General features: G+C 39.1%; 2 protein-coding genes across 3 annotated transcripts in view; both read right to left on the bottom strand.

Moving 5' to 3' along the window:
- Positions 1-207: 207 nt before the first annotated feature.
- On the bottom strand, positions 208-17,906 carry plcxd3 (phosphatidylinositol-specific phospholipase C, X domain containing 3). Its single transcript, XM_069138295.1, has 6 exons — positions 17,618-17,906; positions 7,037-7,293; positions 6,620-6,793; positions 4,584-4,759; positions 3,813-3,914; positions 208-2,807 (listed from the first exon to the last, which is right to left on the bottom strand). The coding sequence occupies exons 1-6, from the start codon at positions 17,718-17,720 to the stop codon at positions 2,651-2,653; spliced, it is 969 nt and encodes a 322-aa protein (XP_068994396.1). The 5' UTR covers positions 17,721-17,906; the 3' UTR covers positions 208-2,650.
- Positions 17,907-19,785: 1,879 nt separating this feature from the next.
- The window catches only part of oxct1a (3-oxoacid CoA transferase 1a), a 44,042-nt gene continuing 42,520 nt past the window's right edge, over positions 19,786-21,307 (bottom strand). For both annotated transcript variants that reach the window (XM_069139155.1, XM_069139158.1), the window contains 2 exons: positions 20,310-20,411; positions 19,786-20,196 (listed from right to left, as the gene is read on the bottom strand). In XM_069139155.1, coding sequence (XP_068995256.1) covers positions 20,161-20,196; positions 20,310-20,411 — 138 coding nt within the window. In that variant the 3' untranslated portion in view covers positions 19,786-20,160. The remainder of the gene's footprint in view (positions 20,197-20,309; positions 20,412-21,307) is intronic.

Raw genomic sequence — 21,307 nt, 5'->3', positions numbered from 1 at the left:
TCCTCTGCACTGAAAGAGAATAAAATACTGGTATTTTAGCTTAAAAGCTGAAAATCTACATTAGATCTAAAGGGCTGCCATTTGCTGATTGAATTAAATTCAAATTTTATTTTAATGACTATAATAATGATCTGTTTAATCAAGCAACTAACCGACCAAGCATCCAATCACCACTCAACAAGCCAGAAACTGTTTGGGGAACAATACTTCACTCAATAGGCATAGAAGCTTTATTTGATCGGCCATTTTCCATTTAGAACAGAGTCAGATTAATTTGAGCAAAGGTTTTGAGTTTTAAAACAGCAAAGGACTCTTTTTACACCAGAACATAAAGGCAATGACAACAGTTTGGACCAGGGAAGACACAAATGTCCTTACAACACATTTTGAAAGCTTTTCAAGTCTGGTCATTTGTGTGGGTTCATTCATAATGTGAATGGGGTAGTAGCAGTGCAACATTTAAAAAATAAATAAATTTAGACGTTTGTCTTAAAGGGAAGAAACATTTCAAGTTGAGATGTGCACATGCTCTTAAGAACAATATGCAGAAGGTAAGAGAAGTTACGCACCAACTGCATGGGAACTGTTGGTGAACGACAAACATTAAATGTAGGTTTTGGGTCATGCACAAAAGCGAAGTGCCAAATACATTTGAAAAACAAGAGCAGTATGGTAGCTGACTTAAGGTATAAGGAAAGAAAATGTTGTTAATGACTCTTAGTAATAATTTACAATTCATCTGCAGTATACTATTTGCAATTACAGTATGTAGAAACTGTCCACAATATAAAACATTTTAACATGAAACTACACAGAAGTGAAAGAAGTAATGTAACTCATTTTCACACCGAAGCATATAATACAAAAAACATGACGTTCCAGCTGAAATTCAGTCATCCATATGAGACTTTTAGAAATGGCACAGTTACTCACAAGACACATACATCCACCAATCCAAAGAGCAGAGTTTCCTGTTTTTTGGCTTTACATTACCAAACTGGACAACAACGTCCTGGCGGATTACATTCTCTTCAGAAAATGCCACAAGTGTATGTAGTATGTGATTTTTTTTTTATTTTTTTTTTTTAATGCATAATGTGTAAAACTTTGCAATAAAAATATTTTCATTGTCTTTCTGGGTGTCATTTCAATGTTCTTTTCCATCTTCAATTAAACATTGCCGGGTAAAGAATGAAATGCATTAAACGTAAACAAAAAATTGCACCAGTATTGGTACAGCAGAAATCCCAGGGATTCAGAAACATGGAACACCTAATAACACAGACACAGTTGAGCTACAGCTAGATCTTAACCAGACATTTACTGTATTATTTTCCAAGCATTAAAGCGCTGCTGTCACATCAAGACCCTCCTGGCCCTGAATTATGATGTTTACCCTTTTCTAACTTAAAATAAATCTAGTCTCTTGTTGAGTGTTAAGGAGCTTTATCCCTTATTATTATGAAAGACACAAGACGGTGATACATCTCATGGTGACTCATATACACTACCAGTAAGTATAGACACATACAGACACACACAGGGAGGGCAAGGAACCAGCAAAGGAAAGACAGACGGTGGATACACTCTTGTACCCTGATATACTGTATATTTATGCTTGGCTATCACAACTCAGCACCCTCCACACTCGAGCTGGATGCCGAATCATTAGAAATGACTAGCTGCATCGACTGCATTTCTAACAATGAGATGTTGTCTTAAAATTTTGACAAAATATCACTGTGAATACACATAATGTCATGGGTACATTTTCCTCAGCAAGCCAATAAGCACCTTTGCTCTCTCTTTCAATTGTTTTGAATCAAAGAATCAACTGTTTTAATCAATCAGTCTGTAGTTCTATAGTACAGATCTATCTGATAAATATCTTGGTTGTAACTGACATCAGTGGAGACTATTACTGGGAGAAAACCCAATGGGAGAGAAATGTAAATGATTCATTTCTTGTCTTTGTATTGAATAAACACATTGTAACAACTCTGCATTCAAGCTGCTGGAGGCATTTCTCAAAAACACCTGCAGTGATCTGACCAGGGATGCATATTGTTGAAAATAAAAAGAAGAAACAGTTTACTTGGACAGACTTTCCAAAGAGGACATACAACTGCTAGCTACTTTACACCAGCCTACAATTTGAGTTACATGGATTTATTTCAAACAATCTCTGAAAGAACTGTCACTATCACTAGAATACCAAGACTGATGTACCAATACATTTAGCAGAAGGTTGATATGCTCTGTGGAAACTACCCTTGATGAAGTGGTAAACTTAAAAACAGTGCATTCGATCAGTGGAAAAAGCAGGTAATTTTACAGCACAGGGACTAAAGAAAACGAGCTTCTGACTTGAAAAAAAATGGATCCCCAAAAACAGGAATAAAACAAGACTAAACCTCTTTCTCATAGTGCTTCAACCAAACATCACCGTTGTTTCTACCAGTCTGAACTTGCCTTTTCTCAACCCCCTTTCTCTATTTGATCGCTCAATTCACTATAGCCCTAAATAAAGTGAAAGGAGCAGTGCAGCTCCGCTCCTCAAATAAATGCCAAAGAGAAAAGAGTGAGAGCGCAGATCCAACCACTAGAGGCAGTGGCGGTGACTGAGCTCCCTGAGGCCCCCTGTGGGCTCTCAGGTGGCATCATCATCATCATCATCCAGGTGATAGTTGAGGGTGATGACAGCGCTGATGAACTCTCCGAGCTCCACGAAATCCGCCGTGATAATATTGATGCCGCTCTCCCCGGGCCTTTGTGATCTGATCCACTGCATCATGCCTGGCAACGCCCTGGGAGGATACAGAGAAACCCCACATTCATGTTAGGGGAAAGAGCACGAGGGGAGGAAAAAAAAGTCGAAAGAGTTATAGAGAGGGACAGAGTGTGATATGTGGATGATTCACGGCTAGCTGGTTTTACACAGAGAAGGGCACGCTGTGATAAAAAAAAATCTGTGACGCAGCATGTGATGTCTGCAAGCCAGACACCAGCTGTGAGAAGGACACTCTGAACACTCGCTGGACATGTTCATGTGAGGCGAGCACCAGGGGAGGGTGTTACTCCTGCAGATGCCTCGCCCAGCTTTCTGCATAACAGAATTCAACAGCTCGTGTCTCTCTCATGCTTGCTTTCCTAGTACGCTGAGTCCTACGCAGTCAGTCTGTGTGGCAAAATGAATGGGTGGAACTTTGAAGGATGCCTACATCAAAGTAACCAGAGGCCTGGTGAGAATAGCTGATAGTGGGAATTATCAAATGAATAATTCATGCCAGGGAAATTGATGGTTTTGCTGCTTAGGCTTTTAACAAACTGGTGACATTCAGAGGGAGTGAAATACAGACAAAGCTCAGGGTATATGAGAAATCACAACTTGAAAGAAGCGACATGGAAAGAGGAATGACAAGTATGGGAAGCATTGCCTCTGGTTTGTAGCAGCTACAAAAAAATAAAAGGTAAACTCAAAGTCAGTGACAAATGCATGCAGATACGTGTAGGAGCGAACATGCCTCTGGATTTAGAAAGAAAATGACACAATGATTCACCTGTAACTGTTTGCAGGTGTGTGTGTACACACTAAAATGAATTTTTGTTGTGAGTTGTTCAAGGTCCATCATGTCACTGACACCTCTGGTGCCTTATGTGTTGCTGTCATTTTGGTTCCAGAGTGTCTGTGTACATGTTGATTGACACTTTGTGCCACCATGCATCTTTTCCAGTCTTATAGTGTTATATTTAGATTATTCTTTTGTGTCTCACTGTCACAAACACGCACACATATAAACAGGCACACACACCTTTCTGTAATTGTCTCTCTCAGTCCGCTAGCCATGCCCTTCATCACAGTGCTGGCCTTTGGTGTGAGAACCACCTGCGAGACGAAGAATGTCCCCTTCCTCCTGCGAGAGACACATCAAACATTTAGAGTTAGTTTTTTATGTAATTTTCTTGATATTTCTTTATTTTATTCATTTATGTAAGACACTTAAAGACATTTTATATATATGTTCTATATATATACATATATATATATATATATATATATATATATATATATATATATATATATAACTGAACTTTGCTTTTGAATGTATTTTGAGTTACACAAAGAAATAAAAACACTTATTCTGTCAGGAGAAAAAAAAAATCCTCTTTCACATGAAATCAGGTTTTGCTATAACATTATTGTTATTGTATGTATGAATGTTGTTTCACAGAGTAATAATGTTGTTTTAATTAGATATACTGCATTTAATGTCTTTGAATTTCCCAATGTCTTAGTCGTAGCCTTAAGCTAATGAAATTAGTGGTCTAAGGAAATTAGCCTACAGCAAATTATAGGTCACAACCTCCTAAACTCTGTAATTTTCATGACAATAAATTGAAATCATGAATGATCTATTATGGTGCAACCTAAAACATAAAACTCTGTTGATACATTAAATAAAGTGTAACAAACCCAACCCACGCAGATGACAGAAAGCAGAGAGCAGTTGACAGAGATGTTGTACCTTTTACCCTCATTTATACTGGACATTGCCCACAGTGGAATAAATGCTGTGACTAACCTGCGGTCAGTGACAGATGCCTGCAGAAACTGAACCAGCTTCTCTGGGTCAGTGGTGTTGGCCCAGGGAGCGGGCATCATCTGGCCCGGCCACAGGAAGGGCACCTCCAGGGCCATGGGGTGGTGGTAGAAGACAAGCACCTGGTACTCCTTCTCCCACAGATACTGCAGACTCACCTGAGTATCGAATAATGTTCAAGGTAGCATGAAGGGAGAAACAGAGGAAATTATAAAAGAGCCTCTGGTCGCTAACTTTAAAAGCTTTATGTTCAAATGAATTGGAGCAAATAAAAATAAGTGGATCTAATTGCATGATGTTATGTGTCCCTCTTAATATTAAGCAGCTTTGGTCAATATTAAATTATGACTGATTATAGAGAATGCCAAGTATGTTATTTCTAAAGGCAGACAAGTTCATCACATAAATAACCACTTTTAGTATACTGCTAATAGAAATAAGAAACAATCTATAGAAAACAGGGGGAGAACAAAACCACATGTTAAATTATATTTCCAACCTATTACAAACTTTTCTAAAAGTCAGAAATTACATTCCTAGTAAACATATCTTTGTGCATGTTTACAGTTAAAAGTAAGGACAGGGCCAGCACATGTTTCTATGGTTACATCTCTGCTCAAAAATGTTGGTGAAAGACTGTAGCTAAAAAGAAAAAAGAAAAGAAACAAAAAACAACATCACCTGGCATCTGATTTAGGGTACAGTAATAATCCAGACGGTGTACTGTTACAGTACAGTTATAATAAAAATATACATTTTCATTGCAACTCCCAAGACCCGTATACCTTTGTTCTCCCTCATGAGAATGACCGACATGTACATGATTTCTTCAAATAGACCAAACAACAGCTGAAGAAGAGTGGTGCAGCTACAGTGAGGTGAAGAGATGATCAGGGAATAGCAGAGTAGATGAACTCCTGACACATTAATGTACCTTTGGAGTGAGGGAGACCAGGCATTTGTTCTCTCTGAAATTAAACACTACCCTAGATGCCCCTACAGCACTGAGAAGAAGTTAATTATTGTCCCAGAATCCACTTGTCACTTGTGGCCTTTGCCTTTTCTCCTCACTTTATCCTCACTCAGGTGAATCTTAGATTTGTGAGACTGGATTGGGAGTTGTTGAAGAATTCATGAATTGTACCAGCCCGGTATTATGCCAAAGTGTGTAATACACCCGTCAGTGCACTAGAGGATTCAGCGTCAGTGTCATGTATTGCCTCGGCTGTGTGAGAAGTACAGGCATGTATGACCAGAACTCGTTCCACAGGCGATAAAGTTCGCATCAGGAGGAGGTCGGGGGTGGTCGGATGAAACACTTTCACCCGGGAGGCCAGGGTTTGAGTTTGAGGGAAAGCACAAAAAAAAAGTAATTTCCTTACATAATGTTACATTTAACCGACACAACGCATGTTAAGTAATTAACATGACATATGTATTGTCATTTATCTAAAATAACTTATTTTAGCCCAAACCATGATCTTTTGACCAAGTCATTTTGGTGCCTAAGCCTAACCACATGGTTTTTGGTGGCTGAACCTTACGTTTGACACCAAGGCGAGGCAAAATGTGACACTACCACGGTATTTTCTATTGGAGTGATGGATGTTTTACATGCAATCCTGGGTTCATTTACAGCTGATTCTTTCCCCCAGATTCTTCAGATACAAAGGGGAGCAAAGGGTGGAGACGGCCCATTGCACACATTTCACAAGGTGAAAAAAGAAGGCAGAGACATGCAGCATAGAGTCAAATCGGAGCATAGGGAGACTTTTGTCTTATATGCAAAAGGTAATGTTCAATATGAAAACATGAGCTAATATTAGGGATGTGGTGCCGAGAAAATAACTGTCAAAACCCTTTTGAAACACACAAAAAATGTGTGCCTCAGATGTGTCCTTTCTCAATCAAGAGTTGTTAAGGCGAAGGAGGAATCTGAAATAAATGTTTGAGGCTGCTTCAAGGTTGTAATTTCTTATAATCCTACTCATTTAACATTATTAAAAGTGTCTTTGTACCTCCTGAGCGAAAACAACCGGGCAGAGTTTGTCTCCAAACACCTCTTTTAACATGGCCACCAGCTTTTCATGGTGCAGGTTCTGCACGCCGTAGAAGTGGTTGAAGTCCAGAAACACAACCTCTCTGGCATGAGCTGACAGGAAGCTGCTGATCTGTTCTAGACCTTCTCTGACCTACAAACAAAAATATAAACAATACCGACATTAATAATTTCAATAAGGAAATGAGATTTAGACAGAGACCAACTGTGAACTGTGTACTTAAAATCTGTGAAGGACCTTGGATGATTAAGCTCTTAGCCTGCACTCAAACATAAATACGCGGCCACATACACAGAAATGTACAAACATCACTAAGCAACCACGAGCATTGCTAAATATTCATCACATCAAAAACCGTCAGAACTCTGTGCTGACCGTGGCACTAAAGAGCCCGTGGGCGAAGAACAGCTCATTGTCAGGGTCACGGGGCTTGGTGGAGATGCGCAGGTCAAAGAAACGGATCCCAGCCTCCAGTTGGCTGGTGAAGTTCATCGTCTGTGTAGCCAACCACTTCCTCATTAGCTTCTTGGCCACCGTGCCAAAAACAGAAACAAAGTTCTGCACCGTCTCCGGCTGCTCGGGGCCCACTGGAGAAGCCTCATCGATGTAGAAGCTGAAGGAATCGTGGGAACCTGAGGAGGACACAAACATGAGTCTGCATGCAGGTACTGACCGCTGCTTGTTTTGTTTCTGGTGGGAGACAACTGTAAGAGTGGGGTCAGCACTGGGGGGAAAAAAAAAAAAAAAAAAAGGCCTGGTGCCATAGCAACAACACAAACTATCTGAATACCAGCATTCATGGTAATAAATCATGAACTCTGACAAGTTGAACAGAAGCAAGCCTGTGAATACTTATTTTTCATCCATCGCCTGTCTCAGGCGAAACATAAGTCTCAGAGGAAAACAGTGCTGTGCTTATTAGTTAACATTTTTCTTATATTTTTGTTAGCTTTGCAGTTGTTCGATGGTCGTTTCTTCCTATTTTACCCGCATCTTCAGTTCCTGTTTTCCTTTATCTTTTAGGACAGTATGATCCTGGAAACAGCAGCTTGATGGGAACAAAAGCTCTCTAGAATCAACAGGTATGTGAGTCAGGGTGTGTGGCCTTCCTCTTTCGTAAATCAATTCTCTTTGTTCTCGTTTTGTTGCAGGAACTGTATGTAACTCTAAGGGCCTCATTACTTAACACACGTTTCTGTTACCAACATTAAGAACAGGGCTGTGACTATTACTTTCATTATCAATCAATGTGCTGATTACACTGATTTCACATGCAGCAAAAATACCTGAATCTCATGTAATGTAAGAATCCAAATATGTTTTTAGAATTTCTCTATCACCCATCGTTTTTTGTTCAAGTATACTCACATGAAAATACCAAAAAAAAGCCTTAGCAAGACAGTTCAGTGTAAGTAGGTACTATTGGTTTCACATATTTTAGTTTGTGGAACAAAAAAAAGAGTTAAACTTTTGATGCTCAGTGCAATTTTCTCCAGTAATTGTTTGGTCAACGCTGAAATGCCTGTGAATGCCAATCAAGTTTTGTACAGCTCCAGGTGACACCTCTGTTCATATCCTCTCACGATGTGGTAAATTCGTCCTCAATGACTCAATTTGCCGTTTCAGACCTTTGGAGAGTTTCACAGGGTTCTCATACCTCCTCCCGGACAGAGTATTTTATGGCACATAAAAGGATGATTCTTTTTCTTTTATCGCTCATTTATTTAACTCAATTCAGTTTAATCTATGTGCTCATATCATTTTTATGAATGTGAAAACACAATCACACGGAACGTCAACTCCTGGTAACTTTATAATGAACTTTTGTTACTTTAGATTTACTTTTGCTATAAGCACAGTTAAGACCCGAGAATAGATCATCAATTTAAAGACTATCCTCTCTGGATATAGATAAAGAATGATTGGCTTTAAACTCGTAATTACATAGACCTTTAACGCAAGAGAACTGCAGCACACCGTTATCTCCAAATTATAAAAAATCTGATATTTATTTTACTCTGGCAGATGTGCTTCTGGTGAGTAACTGGAACTGTTTGTGATAAGATATATGCTGTTACATTTTTTTAATGTAAATTTTTCAGTGCTTTGAGTATCATATAGTTTTGGAGTGAAAGCAGAAATCCCAGACATAGAAATCTCAGCAGATAAAACCAGGTATAAGAGACCTTCCTATCGGTAAAAGATAACTATGTTTAATTTTGGTTTAGAGGTTTACAGAACTGAAAAATACGTTTTAAGAAAGTTTCCTCTAGTTTATTCTGTGGCAAATTTAACTGATATAGTTATATTCAGATGTAAATTAAAAAAAATATCAGCCCCGTATCAATCCAAAGGGTGTAATACACTCATTAGCCAACTAGAGAATACCATGTCAGTGTCATGTTTTGCATCGCCTTGATGAAAAAAAGTAAACTAATGTGACCGGGGTCAAAGAAGGATGTCATGTAATAAAGGTGTGATAAAGTGAGAGGAAGGTGGTAGGTTGTGGGTGGTTTGATGAATTTAATTTATTTTGTTTCCCCAGGAAACAGGGTTGACGTTCATGAGAAAATAAAGTGAATTCCTTTTTAGGTAACATTCGTAAGACAGAACTTAACGTGTCCAATGTCTAAAATTATTTATTTTTCCCATATATATATCTTTTCCCAACCCAACCAAGTAGTTATTTTTTGATAGATAACAAAGTGGTTTATGGTGGCTAGACCTAAGGCACCTTACTTTTTACATCAAGGTGAGGCAAAACCAGAAGACAGTGACACAATAGGGGGTTGAAATAATACCGGTGTAAAAGGCTGTCTACATATTGATGCATTCCTTGGTGACACTTCAGTATTTCCTTGACACTGATCCAAGGTAAATTTGTTTGTCTTTCTATGCATGCCTAAGTGTGAGCAAAGCATAAATGTGTGTGTGAGTGCAAATTATGCAAGTTAGCTCGTTCTGGTCTTGTCACTGAACTGAACTCCTGTCTCTTCAGCACATTCTCTCACTTTTCAGACATACACTCTCACCTTCGACCACCTCTACCAACACACTGACACAGAGCCTGAGATGACCTTCAGCTATCAATACACCAGTGCCATATCTCCACAGTTAGCACAGAGAATGACCATAAGCAGGGCAGACAGCTGAATCTTGGGGCAGGGTAGTAAACCGCATCGCCGCTGGCTGAGCTGCACCACCGCTGGCTGAGCTGCACCACCAGGGTACCACAGAGTATGACCTTAACCAGTCACAACAGTTGCTTCTGCAGAAAATGTTTTCTTTTTAGCTCTTAAAGTTGCGCAACAACACATCATAATTATCACAAAATAATGTTCTTTATCCATTAATATACCAATTATTCTCTTCATGAATTGATGAGTTACTTGGCCTACAACAGTAAATGTTGAACAATTGCCTTTTATTCGAGCCCAAGATGATGTCAAGAAGACAAAATTAAAGTTAATGTCACACAACACAAAAGAAGGGAGCGAATGTTCGCATACAATACTTTGGATTTAGGTACTGTTAGTCTCCTTTTGCTTGAAAAACAACTTGACAATAATTTTATTATTAAAATAGCTGCTGATTTTCTGTGACTAACTGATTCAGCTCCACCACTGACAATTATACTAGCAATGGACCAAGCTGTACAATTCCCTGTGATGTTTCTGAGATATTTTTTGTTTGATAATATCAGAAAAAGGAAGTGCAGTTGACATCAAATTCAATTCAACACGGTGATCACGCAATGAAGGGTTTTAACATAAGCGGAAAACGTAAGGCAAACTAATAAAGGTTGTTTGTGCTTTACTGAAAAGCATTGCCTTAAATATGTATGACAAAAAGCCTGTGGTTGATGCTATTTTGCAGAGAGAAACAATCTCACAGGAAGAACCGAGAGAGTATCAACCCCGAAGGCTCAACTATTTTGCCAAGTGTGCAGAACATGTGAAAGAATCTGCAGAAAAAATGATGACAAAGATGTGGAAACTGCAATCTAGCACAACCAAGCTCTTTCACCTGAGCTCTGAAAATGATTAATTATTGTTTGCGTAATGCAATCATTTGCTCCACCTCAATACTGTGCCATGTCTCAAGGGCAACAAATTCATTTGGAAATGTGAGGAAACATTTTTATGACAATGATTTTTTTTTTAACAAATATTGTGCCTCAAAATATAGTCATATCAAATGTATCTGCAGGAACTAAATGAGATAGAGTCATTATGATGTTGCTCATCATCTTCTTACCACCAACAATTAGACAAACTGTGGTATCCAAATCATGACTGTTGCTATGACGCATGTCTGTGTGTAATCAGTGATCACTGTCACCACAGACCTTACGAAAGGACATCTATATAATGGCTTTTTTTTGTGGCCTAATCCACTTTGAACAAAGTTTTCTCTCTTTATCAAAATATTTCCTGATTAGTTGGGAAAGACTTTAATAGTGAACATGGTTTAGTTTTATCGGATCCCTTTGTTTTGAAAGGGCTGTAGTCCATTAATTTGTATAACCTGTTTACTCAAAATTAGCTCAAAACTCAGTATGCTTAAACTGTTTCATCGCTATAGCTTCGATAGAAAGGAAGATGTGTGCATGGACAAAACCAAAAATGCACTGAAAAGAATAAAATCCTAGAACGATACAAATAAATGTCAGCTTTTTTTTCTTTGTCTATGAGTCACTGATAACGTCGTAGGGACCATCACGGCAGACGAACAGCGTTGCACTTTTTAAAGTGCATAATGTGATCTTTAGGAGCTCTTTACACCTCACATCAGCTATAATCAAATGTCCGGTACAAACATGAGGAATCGAGTGTCTTTCTGAAAGTGCAAAGAGAGAGAATGAGCCAGAGCACAAAAGAGAAGACAGATAATAGCTAAAAGAATCTGAGGTAGAGTGATCCACTTATTGATGATGATGACGGTGGTGGTGGTCGGTGATGACTGTTACTTTAGAGAATTGACCTGTAGTGACTGAGTCATTCTCACTAATTGAGAGCAGACCATTCACAGAGAACCGCTTGTGGGTTATGCCCTTTTTCTTAACAATAAAGCTCGCCACGGACTCTGCATCTATTTAAGGATTGGAAGATGAGAGGAAATGAGAGGAGAGGAGAGGAGAGGAGAGGAGAGGAGAGGAGAGGAGAGGAGAGGAGAGGAGAGGAGAGGAGAGGAGAGTGACAAGATAGAAATGAGCTACAAAAGCACATACATTTCTGATGAGGCTAAATGATTTAACAACACTATTAGAATCAAGGTAAACATCCTTCTGTAGGAAACACAATTAACAAATAGTGGTGATAAAAAAGAAGCTTGCCAAGAATCTATACCAAACTATTTCTTTTGGTTTCTTTGATTTACTAAAGCAACTTACTGATTATAAATTGAAAAATGTGCACATATATTAAGATGCATGGCTTATTATGAGTATTACTGTACCATTCCTTCAAATAGTGACGCAAAGACTGGTACCCTTTAAAAAAAAAAAAAAAAATTCCAACACTTTGCTCTAACTCATGAACTGCAAATAGACAGTACATGCACCTGTTCAAACACAATGACTGTGGCTAAACGGAATTTGAGCTTCACTGACATTAGTGACTCAGGGGGCATTTTTATAAGAGGAAATAACTGTACCATTTTGTCTGTCTCTCTACCAAACAATTTTATCCCCTTCTGTTTGTTTTGAATGTTACATCCTCTGTTTTTCAATGGCTTTTAGTTGGCTGATTTCCTGCCCTTCAAATATCTCGCTGCTCTACCAGTGTTTATCCTGGCATTTGATACCATTCATCCTCCCCGTTCTAGGGCTTAAGTGGCAGCAGAGTGATCCAGTCGTGGGACTGATGGCTAGATTTACAGCTAAAAGTCCTTGAATGGCCTTTTCCTCTACCCAGAGGGAACCACCCAAGACTGAAGATAGCTCTTCTGCAATGAATTTGTTTTGACTGCCTGCACGGCTACCTGAACCTAATATGATGGCCTTCACCCTTTCCTCTTAGCCAAATTAATTTACCTGAAACCTTAAGCTGTTTACAGTTAGCTATTAAAGAGCTTAAGACGGGTCCCTTGAGCCCTCTGCAAATCTGATACTTTAGTATTATGTGGGCACTGTATAACTGAGGTACAGTCACTTATTCTATCCGGCTCAGAATTAAGTCAAACTATTTATTTAGTTTTTGGTGGCAAACTAATCACTTGCAGTGAGATACTTGTATAATTCACAGTCTAATTTGAATTAAGAAGTCTGTTACATTTTCTTCTAATAGGTGTTGCATATTGAAAGTAATTTGTAAAATTGTTGCCATGTGCTTATTTTATCTTGGACCAATCGTCTCAATATCATGACAATTTTTTATTATCATAAGATGAAACAAGTAAACAGCAACCAAAAATATATATAGAACCTCTTGATAAATACAGTTTATGTTCACTGTAAAACAATTCACTCTGTTTTAGGGGTAAATATACTAATAACATGTATAAAGACAATCATTTGTCAGAGCTGTAATTCTGACAGACTATTTTGGAGTTCTTCTGAGCCCTTGTGGCCAAATATCAATAAATGCAGCTTTAAAAAAGCCAGAAATAAAAGATGAGGCTTATTTTCCCACAATAACACTTATTCCAAGAGTAAAAGTGAAATATAGTGGACTGTAAAAAACTACCAGAGGATAATTAATAATAAGTGACATTGTGACATTACACATCTACTTTTACAATTAGTTATTGCGCTCACCAGTATGACACATACATACCAGTGAAGACATTCTCCTAATTATGTCAACCACCATAGCCAAAATCCTGAAAATCCAATTCAGTCTTATTACACGAGTGAAATTCAGACAGCTTTTCTCTTGCCCCACTGACGATTATTTCATGATCACAGAACCGCAGAGAAACAGATTCACAGTATATTTGGCAGCACACCTTTGCTGACCATCTCAGTCAGGCGAATGCACAGCCAGGCAGTCTGCAGCAGTAACCTAACAGATCTAACAATAGCCACAGAAAAGCAGCCCACCATGTCCCCCACAGATAAGCACATTGGAAAAGAAAATGGTTACTTTACCCTCTTATTCTCACTTTTTCCTTTCAAGACTCACATCTTTACTTTACTCCCTCTCATTTCCCTCTCCTGCTCACCCCTTTATCCTTTCCCCAATTACCTATTGAGTAGAACTGGCTCAGGCCATCCGACTTGTAGACTCAATAGGATGGCACAGTGAGAAGGTAAAGTGGCATGTGGAGTCAATACAGGGAGCCGAGTCACGTCTGGATGCTACCATGTTATTATTTCCCAGACAAAGTAGATTAAATTACGCTCATGAATATATGTATAATTTCTAAATAATAAATGATACAACCACAATGCCACTGCACTGTCATGAGTCACAGTATTATAAAAAGCTTAATAACTCTGCAATAATTCTCAATAAACAACCCTGTGGTCAATAGTCGTGTTCCATGTTGCCCTCAAACCCCCCCCCCAAAAAAATCTGATTGTATTTAAAAACCTCGTCTCAAAAATGACAAGTACATATATGATGCTGATTAATAATGCTGTGGTTCCAGAAAAAGCTCTCTTTTCACAGCTCTTCTCCTTTTCCTTGCCAAATTTCAGTCAGGTTTCACAACAGCATTGAGTCAGCTCTCCTTCGGGTGACAAATGATTCATTGGTATTTTTGGACTCTGAGAATCATGCAATTTTAATTCAGCTGGACCTGCCTCTTTTGATAAAATCGATCAATCCTTTCTCCTCGATTGTCTCAGCAATTTTGTTGTCAGGTTTTTTTAGGGTATGTTTGCCTCCTACCCACAAAACTAAGCAATTAAGGTCAACAGTGATTACAGTTGTTTTCCTCTGCATGGATCTCTCTGTGGTGTACCACAGGGTTCTATTTTAGAGCCTATTTTATTGTCACAACATTTCTTATCCTGGTTCCACTGAGAATATACAGCTGTATGTCTCAGGGAAACCTGCTTATGTTTTAAAACTCTTCACTGGCTTGAGGATTTCAAATGCTACATGGCTAAAAACTTTCTTTGACTTTTCCTTGGTTGGTTCTGACCTTTGATCCTTCAAATTCCAGCTGAGTCCGAAGTAGTTATTAGACAAGGTGGTTTTCATATTGCACCACAGGACTATTGATAAACTAGTTTCTTGGTCCTCAGATGACCAGGAAACTGTTTCTGCTTACCTATTGATTACTATAACTCAATGACAGTGGGAGCAAGTCAGTTGGCCTTGTTTTCCCTGCAGCTTGTCCAAAATGTAACAGCAAAGCTCCTCAAGAAGAGAGACCTCGCTAGATCCCTGTACTGCACGGTCTTCATTGGCCACAAAAAATAAACAAATTTTTTAAAAGATGTTAAGATTATTTATTTGTTTTTAAAGCACTGCATTCGGAGGCACCAGTGTTGATAATTTGACCAATATGTCCATTCCAATATTAAACAGTAAAAACCTAAAAGTGATGGAGCCTTTCAAGTTGTTGAGTAATAGTGCACAACTCACTGTCAAGTATTTTACCTTTTGAGTATAAACATGTGTGCATTATACTATATTTAATCTTATTTTATTTGTGTACATTTGTAACTTCTCTGTACAGTGCTTATGTCTGCATTTGTTGTGTTGTGACTTTTCATTGTATTGACAACTCTGTAATGGAAAATGATTTTACTTCTATGCCTCTAGATAAGGTGTATTATAATTTTACTCTATGGAGGTAACTTTGCTTAGATTAGCTGGTACTTCACCATCACTGTCACCACCTCAGGTTCAATGATAGACTGAGGTGATTATCTTTTGATTTATTAAACTCTTCACCTCTGCCATTTATTTATTTTTATTGAAATTTAATTCCCTACATCAGTTGCTTAAACAATCAAAGTAACGAAACCCTAACAAATAAATTGACCAACCATTTACCATTCCAATAGTTTATGACAGGAGTAAATGTCCACAATTAGCATCATATGTACTGTAGGTTTCGCATAAACATCACGCAGGTAGATCCAAGTCGAAGGTACCAGCAACAGCACGTGTAATACGCAGGTACAACCCCTACAGCAGCTTCTAACACCTATCTTACTAGGAGAATGTCTGTGTTCACCAAATATAGTATTTCTTCCCCTCCTTCACAAGCCATGTGGCTGCATTAGCTCATATTGAAACAAGACAAATGGACATCAGTCAGACATTATACAAACCTGATACTAATTAAGTCTCTGTCACCACAGCACCTCAAAAGAAATGAAATGCTAATCATACAGAAGGTTATATGGGCTAACTGGCTGCAACACAAGACACGGTTAGACTTTGAGATTTTTGGTAACAGCAGAGTGCTACGCCTTCAAATTATCCCACACAGTTGAGTACTAACTTGCCCTGGATCATTCAGGCTGTGTGGCAGGTGAATTGTTTATTTCCCTCCAAATTAAATTACATCACAAAGTTGCAGCTAGCAGCAGTTGTATGGTGAAGTCAGCAGCATCCAGAAAATACAATAATATTCCTATAACTAAGAGGAGACGTGTAACTTGTGGATGAATCTAACTGTTGCCTCTTCTGCTTGTCTGTCCCAGTTGTGTAGCTTGAACAAAAGCTTAGAAGTGTGTAGGAGAGAAAATAATGTAAATGGCTGAGACACACCTTTGAAAGAAATCAGACAAACACCCCAATAAGAGCACATGGTTGTTTCTTAAATAAGCCCTGATAAAAATCCTATGGATTCTGGAGTTTATCTTGCAAACATTATGCCAGTGTGTATGCACAAACAGAAGATTTGGAGAGATTTGGTGGATGTTTGCAGAATCTGTATCCAAATGGAGGATATAGAGAAAGATCAGCTGAGCTGCAGGACTAATAAGAAATGATGATACCTAATTAAATGGAACAGAGCATATCCCCATGCTGCCTTGGAATGGATGAACTGTGGGTTAACACAGCATGTTCTACGTGATTCAGCAGAAGTACAAGTATGAGGTAATGTATGCCATGTCCGTCTTCCATTGGTATTTGATTAAATCTATCAATTGCGTTTTGGCATCGTTAAGAGCTGTCGTCAGAGTTTGTAATATGCCACGCCTCATTGGACATTAAACACTAAGCCACCTGCGTAAATGCCATCTTTGCGCATGCCAACCCCAAACACAGCAGGTGTGACTATTTGGAGTTCAACGAGAGATGTACAGAAGGGAAGAGTGAAACTGAGACAGAGAAAGCAGTAGATGAGGAGGTGAGGGGGAGGGGGATTAGAAATTCAAGGACATGAAGAATGAAAGCGCTTCGTGTGAAGGTGCAATGTTCGCTCGGCAGCAGATATGGAATTAACCGGCTGCTATTAAGCCATCCCACCAGTCAGATCAGTGCTGAGCTTTACAACCAGCATTTCCAATTTGAATGGAGTTTTTGAGACCTGCGCACTTATTGGCTAAAGGTTCAACAGCTCATTTTCCATGGGAAGCGCTGTGATCATCTGAGTGCACAGACTGAATCCACCCCACTCCCCTGTGACCACCACCCCAGTACAAACGCTTTAGGTCATACACAAGACAGAGCAGGATTGTCCATCTTCTTTGAATATTTAGTGTGGCTCTTACGGTATTTTTTTTAACCTCTAGTATTCTCACTGGGTAGTATTTATAACCTTCAGACAGCGGATCACAACACGACCAAGCTGAACTGTTGCGCAACAGGTCTTACCTTTTGTTCTAACGAGGCACAGTGAAAGTAACAGGAATTTTCAGGTTGTAGGAGTTTACAAAGTAAAACATGAAAGTTTGCAAAGCAGTAAAATATCCAGAATGTTAAAACTCTAAGCTAATTTGTGTAAATCATGTACTAGAATAGCCTATGCGAAGCGCGCGGATCAAAAGAGATGGGCATCCTCCTCACCGCCCCATCACACAGGGGCAACGTAAAGAGCACTTACCGGGTATCGCCAGGTTGGTGAGCGGGATAGTGTGCATGCTCTGCGGTAAACTTGCCATCCAGTCTACGAAACGCAGGTCGATTCTCCCGTGAGACGAAGCCATGCTGCCACCTTTCACAAAGCTCCGTTCTCTTGGATAGTGCCTGCCTGCGCCAACCTGGAGTGCGCTTTCTCTCTCCCTGTCCACACACACAGAAACATATACACTCTCGCCCTGTCACACTTGATCTCTCTCTCTCTCTTACACACAGACACACACCAGCGCGATTGAGAATCAGTCCACACCCCCTTGGGCAGCACACATCAGCGGGTTTAACACAATTATGAAAATGCACTCGGACTGATCCAAATACGGCAACATTCGATGGTCAGGCGTCCAGTCATACGCACCATATATAACAACGGGCACACGTTTCAGCTATATTGTCACCTATAGCAACATAGAGCCTCATGATTAATTGTATAGCTTTCAGCCTTATTACACAGAACGAGACTAGACAACTCAAATGCAATGCTTTTTCTCATGACCGGTTTAGGCGGCCAGAACACAGCACTTGATGGCTGCATGTTGAACACAAGAGCTATTTTGGAACAATGCTGGATGGGAGTAGCCCATGTCAAAGATCTACCAAGCCAAACGCAATAATATTCTACAACATTATGTAGAATTAAAGCCTCTTTTAAGGGGACTGGATCTGAATATGTTCATTATCTGGGCTACTTTGCAGATAATAGTGTAGTGGCTTCGAAGAAGGTTATCACAGAGATCTAAATCCAAGAAGCTGAGGGTCTTAAGTCATGCCCTTGAATGATTAAGAGGCCACATGGACGTGCAATTAATATTGCAGTGACAAAGAATAACTGACATACTCAGCGTGGTGATAATGAGCTGGTTAGCCACCTTCAGTCTTTCAGGAAAAATAGGTCACAATCACATACATGTATGGAGAATATAGGCTACACCAAAAAAAAAAACCCTGCATGTTTCATATGCACCATGGTGGTTGGCAACACATTACATCGACACCCCCCCCCCCCCCAAAAAAAAAAAAAAAAAAAAAAAAGCAAATAGGTAACTGTCTATGCTCTGTCAAGATTTGTTCTTGTCTATTTCCCAGTTTGTTGTGTTTCTACACAATCAATATTAACATAACCACCCTGCATAAACAGAAATCACTTTCACCACTGTGTCCCCATCTACAGGACTGTCAAATGACATGCTTTGCACAGATATAGACCGAATACCTCCATGCTTTATCATCTCTCATTACCTTTGATCCTATTGAATGCAGTGTCCATACATTAACAAATTAATTATTCACTCTGGAGAACTAGGGGCTAAGTGGCCAGTTAAAACTGATCATGAATTAGAGAGTACACACTCCTGCATGTCTAAAGATCAAACACGTTTGTTTCTTTTAAAATTGTTTCCTCAATTTCTTCAACACTTTATTCAATTACTAGAAATATGTTACTAAATGTAGGCTTATAGGGTACCCATCTGCTTTGACTCATCAAGGGATTTGCTGGACTAACATCTTCAGCTGGTGGCAACAGTCCCTGTCACTTTCTTCCATTTTTCTGCTTGATGATCCAACCCAGTTGATCTTCTTGAACCCAAAAGCCCACGGGCTGAATTCTCCAGTTATGTAACGACCCTCAGGTAATAGCAGTGCCTCTCTACTCGAGTGGAGAAATCACATCAAGAATGTCAGTGTAAGCCCACCATCCATATATAGAAAGCTCTAACCTGTAGCTTGTCAGAAACTATCACTCTCAAATAATTTATTTGCTTTTGACCATTGTGGGATTTGATGAGAATGCATATTTTAGAACACTGTGAGTCTATTATTGTTGGTTTGTAAGATACTTCTGACTCAGAAATCATAAAATTTGGACAAAAGAAGACAATTCCATTTGTTTCAGTCTGCACACCAGGTTGTATTATGGTGTGAAATAGACTGACAGTAAAGAAGCACAGGAGATTATTACAACTACGTCTCACTCAGCACATAACTACAGCTCCTTCATGTTCCAAGTGGAGAAAAACAAGAATATATATTACACTGGATGCATAATGTAAAGAAGTTTTTTGTTACTTAGTGAGGCACAAGTTTAAACACACTTCCTTTTGTGATGAAAGAGGATTCACTTGACCTACAGCACACTTATTTGCTGAAGTCATTACATATCAGCTGTTTTATTACAGTATTTTATTCATCTTACAGTATATACTATTTAAAAGTTATTGCATCATTTTTGTTCAACATACTTGTAAAGTTACAACTTTCTGAGAACATATACATTGTATGAACAGTTTTAATATAACCAGTTTTTTTTTAATTTTTTATAATAGCTGCACAAACTAGTGAAAATTAATAATTTAAAGCTGTAACTAGCAACAAACAATGTAACGTTCCCTTTTCATTTGTCCCATCAGATCACAATGAACTTATTTGACCCATATATCGGGCTGTTAAATCATCTGTGAAAGTACCCCCCCCCAAAAAAGAAAAAACACATCAGAGCCACTCGGATCTCCTTTAAATTTGCTGCATGGCCCTCAGGTTGGGGGACACCTAGAAGACACCAGATGGGACACAAGGAAAAAAAAAGAGACGTGTCGTGGTTATCAAGGCTGGAGCTAGAAAATGCATTATGGGGCTGGTGGCCAAACTGTTACATTACTCACCTCAAAATCTGTGCCACTGCATGCCTTGATATCCTCAGGAGTAAGTCCCTCCCATACTTCTATCAGAGTCAGGCCTTTTGTCTTATCCACATCAAACACAGCCTGGTAGAAAGAGAGAGGATGTAAAAGGGAGGGAGAGAAAGACAAAAGATCCGATGTTTAGTGGGAGAGAGATGGAGGTGGGTGATGAGAAAACAAAGAGAAAACATTGAGAATGAGTATTTCTGTAATAGATGGGTTTGAGCCTTCTGCCGCATGGACACTGGGGTCACATACAAGGATGTGAGGGCCTCAATTATCTAAAGGACCTGAAAGAGACAACAACCCCCCTAAAAACATCAGTGCCACGGTTCGAGAGCCAGAGCACCACTTCAGCGTCATCTATGCAGTAGATGACAAAATAGCTGCAATTATTGGTGACACATCCAGGAAAGGCCTCAGAGAGAGGTCCTCAACTCTCTGAGGCTGGACAAGTACAAAGTAGTGAGTGACTATAGTTCAATTGTTGCAATATTTTTAACAGTTTAAGCATTAAAAGAAATCATATAGCAATCCTAAATGTGAAAGTTCATCAATAAGGCAGAATGATAAAAGCTGAAGGCCATGGACAAATCTATAGGATTTAATGAGGGAGGGAGTGCGATTTCATTCTTAAATGAACTTCTTCTCAAAATAATTTTCTATTGAAATAAATGTAAATTCCTACAACCTTTCAGATTTACATAAATGCCCTGATCTACATTACTCTCAACTAAAAACACGGAATAATCTCACGTTGTACTGCAGCCACAGTGGGTATACTGACGCACCTTTAACTACCATAGCTGTTGGTCTATTAATTATGCTGGCATGGTTAAAATAGGAATGTTAGTCTGTGTGGTTGATTTGGCAATCTCCTTACCTGTGATCACACTTCTCTACGGCCAGGGATTTGTGCATGTGCAGTGTGAGGAGTTGTTGTGAATATACACACATGCACAAGCAAAATTAATAAATCT

Source organism: Embiotoca jacksoni, unplaced genomic scaffold (assembly GCF_022577435.1).
Source record: "Embiotoca jacksoni isolate LCO1_2020_lvr unplaced genomic scaffold, fEmbJac1.0.p SCAF_8, whole genome shotgun sequence".
Lineage (NCBI taxonomy): Eukaryota > Metazoa > Chordata > Actinopteri > Embiotocidae > Embiotoca > Embiotoca jacksoni.
Note: the sequence above shows the minus strand (reverse complement) of the source record. Positions and strands in the feature narration are given on the sequence as shown.